The sequence below is a fragment of the Tachysurus vachellii genome, chromosome 26 (genome assembly GCF_030014155.1).
Source record: "Tachysurus vachellii isolate PV-2020 chromosome 26, HZAU_Pvac_v1, whole genome shotgun sequence".
NCBI lineage: Eukaryota > Metazoa > Chordata > Actinopteri > Siluriformes > Bagridae > Tachysurus > Tachysurus vachellii.
In genome coordinates this window covers 11,011,872-11,018,704 of record NC_083485.1, presented here as the reverse complement: position 1 = coordinate 11,018,704, position 6,833 = coordinate 11,011,872, and the positions used below count along the sequence as shown (strand labels likewise).

General features: G+C 37.8%; 1 protein-coding gene across 9 annotated transcripts in view; it reads left to right on the top strand.

The window, feature by feature from the left end:
- Window positions 1-1,940: 1,940 nt before the first annotated feature.
- The window catches only part of LOC132840697 (RIMS-binding protein 2-like), a 90,118-nt gene continuing 85,225 nt past the window's right edge, over window positions 1,941-6,833 (top strand). For all 9 annotated transcript variants that reach the window (XM_060862591.1, XM_060862597.1, XM_060862592.1 and 6 more), the window contains exons 1-2: window positions 1,941-2,142; window positions 3,315-4,363. In XM_060862591.1, the coding sequence (XP_060718574.1) occupies window positions 3,497-4,363 (867 nt within the window). In that variant the 5' untranslated portion in view covers window positions 1,941-2,142; window positions 3,315-3,496. The remainder of the gene's footprint in view (window positions 2,143-3,314; window positions 4,364-6,833) is intronic.

Genomic DNA, 6,833 nt, shown 5'->3' with positions numbered 1-6,833 from the left:
CAAAAACAGAATTAAAGACAAAAAATTATAATAATAAAAAATTTGGAACTTCAAATACTACACTACTAATAGATGATGTATGTAAACCACCACAAAACAAATAGAATTATACGGTATATCAAGCAATTTGGCAAAAAAAATTATTTATTATTAAAGATCATAAATTTAAATGGATTCAAATTTCTTTAATGTTGTTGAATCCATATTCAGACCCTGTGTAGAATAAGCAGTAGAGAAAATGAATGGAAAAATCACATACTTATTTTTGGCAAAGCCAAAGAAAAACTAGTTTCTATTTTCCTTATTAGATTGGATCATCCTATTGTTATTATCATGTATCTTTCCTCTTGTATTTTGGTTAGAAAAGGTGCCAAATCCTTAGTCAGTGTAAATGAAACACCTCAGTCGACTGCCTCGTGTCCCTTCCTCTTCACAAATCCATCCCAGGAGAATCTAGGGCACCTATGACGCAAAAAGTTTTCTTCATGTCAGTCTAGCGTTCCCGAATGAATTCTGTAATATGTGTATTGCCGAGAGGGCAGTTGTATGTAGGACATAATTCAGAATGGAGTACAAAAATGGAATTGCAACATTTAGTTAAAAAGGTCAGTGTAGAAAACAGTGAACATAGTTTGTTGGTAACACAAGATTCCTGAGCCTTTTCGCACAGGAAACTCTCCTTCTAGTTTAAAATAGGGCTGAGAACAGGTGTGAGGAAAGAGTGCTAAGTTAGTCATTCCTTTATTACAAATATTATTCATTCAAGCAAATTGAATAATGGAGAGATCTGTTTTCACATGTACCAGCAAAAAGATTTTTTTCTTTTTCTAACTTTTGATAGCTTCAAAAAATGACTTAGTTACTTACGCACTATTTTACCACTAGTTTTAATAATATTCACAACATTACAGGTCTTAAGCACTCCCAGAATATGTTTCCTATAATAAGAAACTGACAAACCTAAATATGTATGAGATGGTTATGTCAGTCTTATGATGCCAGACTCAAGCTGAGTCTGTTGTAGGTAAATTTCCATTCCAAGCAATTTAATAAATAAAGTGTTATTCTCTCACTCACTCACTCACTCATTTTCTACCGCTTATCTGAGCTATCTCGGGTCACGGGGAGCCTGTGCCTATCTCAGGTGTCATTGGGCATCAAGGCAGGATACACCCTGGACGGAGTGCCAACCCATCGCAGGACACACACACACACTCTCTCATTCACTCACACAATCACACACTACGGACAATTTTCCAGAGATATCAATCAACCTACCATGCATGTCTTTGGACCGGGGGAGGAAACGGGAGTAAGCGGAGGAAACCCCCGAGGCACGGGGAGAACATGCAAACTCCTCACACACAAGGCAGAGGCGGGAATCGAACCCCCAACCCTGGAGGTGTGACTCGAACGTGCTAACCACTACGCCACCGTGCCCCCATAAAGTGTTATTATTTGATTGTTTATTTATTTATTTATTTATTTATTTGATTATGTACCTATTTGCTTAAATGTTTATTTACCTATCTGTTTATCAACTTATTTGCTTACTTATCTACCTAATTAACTATTAGGGGCGTGTGGTCGCCTAGTGGTTAAGGTGTTGGGCTACCAATCGGAAGGTTATGAGTTCGATCCCAGATCCACCAAGCTGCCACTGTTGGGCCCCTGAGCAAGGCCCTTAACCCTCAGTTGTTAATTCTTTGCTTATCTACCTATTTTCCTTTATTTAGATACTTACTGATCTATGTGTGTATTTTTTCACCAAGTTTCTCACTCAACATTTATCGACAGTTATATTTACCTACAATATTCAGAATAAGTTTAATCGAATGAATATTGCAATACCGGATAATGACCACTAGATGTCAATGTAGTTTCATTTAATGCGCGTCTGCTCTCCTTGGTAACATGCCGCTTTCAGGATGAGGGTTTTTAAGGAGCTGGACGTTTGGCTTGAGGTGGAAGCAACTGGTGTTTTTGCGGATATCGTCCTGGATTGTGTAGCAAAAACAAAATACAAACAAACATAACGCTGTGTCGTTGCTGTGCGTCTTACCCAGGCTTTGGAGCACTGAAATAAACCCTTAATCCGAGGCCAGTAAATAATTTAAGGAGCTGCTGGACATTGTGTCAGAGGTAAGTGTGTGTGTGTGTGTGTGTGTCTGTGTGTGTGTGTGTGTGTTCAGTGCTCATCTTTTAATCTGGAAATGCATTTAATTCAACAAACATCCACAAAGATGCTGTTATTTACTAAGCAGTAAACCGTTTGCGTCTGAACTTTGGTGTTGTGTACATTTAAGGCTACCCGTTTTCCGACTATATCCTCACAATTCCAACGCTGTTTATTGGCTCGGCTGCCTGTTCACCCTTCTAGATAGCGCGCTAATTGGACAATGTGATAATCCTGGCCAATCAGCGTGTAGGAGGCGGGATTTGTTTGAATAGAGGTAGAAAACAAATATAAAGGTTATATCTGCCGTATAACGGTCTAAATAACGTCAGTGATAAGTAATAATAACGTTATTATGCAACCAAAGACACGATTTTACATTATAATCCGTATTTGATTTATTAGAGTTATTCATTTAAATATGTTACCCATACATCTAGTTGGTGTACATCATCATAAAAAAGTTAATAAACGTTTAATAAAAGTATTAAAATGTTAATAAAAGTTCACAAATGTTATAGATAAAACAAATGCAAGGTGATATAAACATTTACATATGTATATATACATAAGTCCTCATGTTAGTAATGAGAGTAGTTTGTTAGATAACATTTTTTTCTTATAATGTGTAAAATTTATATTTGGTCTTTATAGTGCAGTAATTTTTTTTTAAGAAAGAAAGACAGAAAAGAAAGAAAAAAGAAAGAAAAGAAACGTAAGAAAAGAGAGAAAGAAAGAAAGAAAGAAAGAAAGAAATAAAGCTTTATTAATTTCCAGCACATTAAAATCCTTTTCTCCCACATATCCCATCTTGTTAGGAAGTTGTAGACTTTGTCAGTTTAATAAAAGTGCTGATGATCATACCGTACAAGGTGTTGGTCTCGGTTACAAAGTCTAACTGAGAACATTATTGTAAACAGTAATAACAGCTTGGTAAATCAGAAAGAATGGAAACAGCTTCCTGGCCTTGTTTCAGTAATGGCTTTTTCAGTTACAGGAAGCATGGTTACTCACTATTACTCAGTGAACATACTCTGACATTCTCTGTAAACCCTCTTAACTGTCTTCTTAACTTTCTGAATTATGCATTTCTTTTCTGCATGGCATATTCACCTGTGCTCATGTTTACCCATTTTAGTGGCCATAAGGAGAAACAATGCAATGCATGCTTGTGACCACCATAATCCAGCGTGAATGCATTACTTCACCATTGCATGCCTACATCGTTCATCCTTCCCTATTGCATGCCTTCCACCCTCTCCTGACCAGGCCTTTTTCTCTCTGTCTCTACTTCCTCCAATAAAATAACACCACATCACTATGGACAAGAATGAAGCTGACTGTACTCACCAATGTCTCTTCTCCAGAAAAGAAAACCTGCAATCGAGGAGTCATTTGCTTTTAAACAAGAAGGCCAAAAAAGTCTCGCCTTGCCAATGCAGTCTTGAAACCTCATCCCAACCCATTCCTGGTTTTGGAAGTGAGAAGGAAAAGGTCCTGGAGCTGCCCTGGACCTATGTGGAGAACCAGCATTTTGATTACGCTGACCTCAAGCAGGCCTGTGAACTGCACCAAAGGCTGGCCGACGAGATCACTGGCATTGTAACACCTGACCGGACAACAAAAGCAGGAAAGAAGTTGTCAGGAATTAACTCAGGGTGTAAAGGCAATGGGGCAATATACCGTAAACTAGAGGGGCTGTTGAAGACTCTCCATGGGGAAGCAGACAAGGAGCAAGCCGGGCTTCTGCAGTGCCTCTGGGAGGAAGTGGAGCTGGAGAAGAGCTACTTCCTGTGCCACTTGCTAGATGTACATGGGCATCCTTCACTAATGGCAGAAAAAAAGAAAGACAAAGTTACAAACAAGCCAGCTGAGTGGAGGTCAGAGAACTCAAGGAGTGCAGATCTCTCAGATTCTTTCAAGGAAGGAAAGCAATTGGTCACTAATTACTACCCAGATTCTCAGAAACATCCACCTATGAAAAAGTTTAAGCAGGGATTGGAAAGCTCATCAGAAACGGAGGATTCTGGGAAATACCCTCCCAGTTCTTCACTTGTCGAAGAAAAGACCAACAAGGGGGATCTGTATCGGACTTTCCCTGATGTGGGTTGGGAACTCCAGAGTTCCAGGCCATCTCTGGAAAAGTTGTCTCCCTCCAGATGTTCAGAGGACAACATGAAAGACACGGTAAGTACTGTTTTTCTTTTTTTTTTTTTTTGACAATGGCTGGTAACTTAGCAACAAGAGAGGGTCTTGCTGTGAGATGCTGTGTGTGGAGCGTTTTTGTGTTGTTCATGAAGCAATAACACCCGTGTCCCATTTTGGGGGGGATTAATCAAAAAAGTTTTGCAATGGCAGCCGATAGATATTTTTAGATTATTCAAGACAAGGACTTTATGTATTCCCAGGGCGCTCTCTAACCTTGAGTTTCTGTGCGCAAGAAAAGAAATGCCTACCATGGCTTTAGTCTGAGCTGCTGAGTCATTACCCACTTGCTGTCCACATCACTCTGAATAGATATCTCAGCTCGATCATCTTGCTGTCATTGCAGCCCAAAAGAGAGCCATGCAGCCCAAAAATGAAGGTATATCTCAGAGTGCGTTTGGTTTTCTAAGAAAAATGTTAAAAATGAATGAAGGGAATGGATGTGGGGATGTGCTCTTGATCTACAGGAGATCATCAATCTCTAAAGAAGAGGTCCTTAATATTTTATTCAGTTACCCTGGATATATGCATGTGGAGGCCAGAGCATCTGTGTGTTGGTGCTGTTCTACCTCTTTGCTCATATTGTTCAATTATTCATCACCGCCAGAGCATGCAGGCCAAGAAATAACAAGCATTGTCGTTGTTCTGGAAAAGACTACAAGCTGCACCCGATGTGTCCGTAGTTCAGTCCTAAGACATACATCTTTGAAAAAGAAATAATACACCACTGTGTTAGCATTAACAGAGACCTATCTCAGTGTTAGTGTTAGTGAAACTATGTGTTAGTTTCTCACAGCTTGTCTATTGATGTATAAATCCCAGCCCTGTTGAGCATATAGTTTGGGAAGGTTGGAAATATTTTAACGTTCCTATAATCACACTCTCATAACCAAGTTATTCACTTAACCCTTATTACCAGAACAACATAGTGCAATCGACTTATCAATTTCAATCAGTATAAACAAATGAATCATTTATTTAAAGTCAGAAATGGGTTTGATGTCAAAAAAAAGACAAACAAATTTCTTGTTATTTTTAAAAGCTTCAATGAATAGTAGAGTAGGATAGGTAAAAATATTAAGACTACAAATTCTCAAAATCCTCAGTGTCTGCTCTCATATGAGCCATTAAACACTGTGGATTGTGATATTATGAAGAAATTCAATGCTGAACCTGGACACAACAATAAAACAGTGAAAAATATTTTGCCATTTTTGGAATGTAATAGAACATATTTTATATCAGGCTTTTTTTGTTTGGTCGTGTCTATAAAATGGAACTGAGGAGAATAAATCCATATGAATGTATTTTCCCAGATTTGATGCCTAGCTACTTTGATCCTAAGAGAACATGATTTCTGTCTGGATTTTTAAGACAAATTCATAAATGTTTACAATCATCATTATCTACCTATTATGAGCTACTTTGTTGTGATGTCTGATTCTAGATAGAAGCTAAACTGACAAATTTTTCTCACAGGATTTTAAATCACACCCCTAATTCCTAACCTGCACTACTAAAGCTAAGCTAACTTGAGCTAACCTGACAAGATCTCTGACAGTTATTTTTAAAACATATTCCTATATACTACCACAGTGAACCAGAAAGTGAAACCCAGTGAAATTATTGCTGTATAACTGGCCAAAAACCCACAAAAAGCTCCTCATTCCTAAGTAGGAAAGAAAACGTATTTCAGTAGCAGTTGTGTTTCAGGTTATGGTCTTGTTTCTACCCTTTAGCTTTTCTGGCCTTTGTGCCAATGTCATGGCCTCAATCTCAGCCTCGATTCCTTTCTCTCTATTAAAATGTGGCTCTCGTGCTGCCGTGATGCATTGAGTTTTTCATCACCATCTTAATGGAGACACTACAACAGGCATGTTAAATGATTTAAGACAGAGATTGTGCTTTATGTCGTGTTTTGGTTTACAGACAGCTAATGAGACGTGAAAACCGACTTCTTTATATTTCATGTATATTTCGAATATACGCAGAAAAGTAGCGACTGCTTGTATTTTTGTTAGTTACAAATATTATAGGTTGTCTTTTCACTAAATGAAACCTTGGCACCACTGGTTTTGCTGCCATTGCTACAGTGCATAATGTACTGAAGTGACATCAGCAGGAATTCACAATATAACAAAGACCCCTTTTTAAATTTGTGGACGATGTGACTGTGAAAATGTTTGAATTTGGAGCAGTATGTTACTATTTAATTACCTAGTTTAAAAAATTACTGCTTGATTAATCCATTATTTATTTTCATACCGCAAACTCTTACACATTCTTAATCTGTAAACTGTCTTTTTTTTATTTTTATAAAATATACGTTTGTCCTCATAGGTCCAGCTATAGTGTTAGATGAGAATGAGGAAAGGAAAACAACAACAACTGAAATTTCAGTCTGATCTAATTTCTGTATGTATGTCAGCACAGGCTGCCAAATATTAAAAAA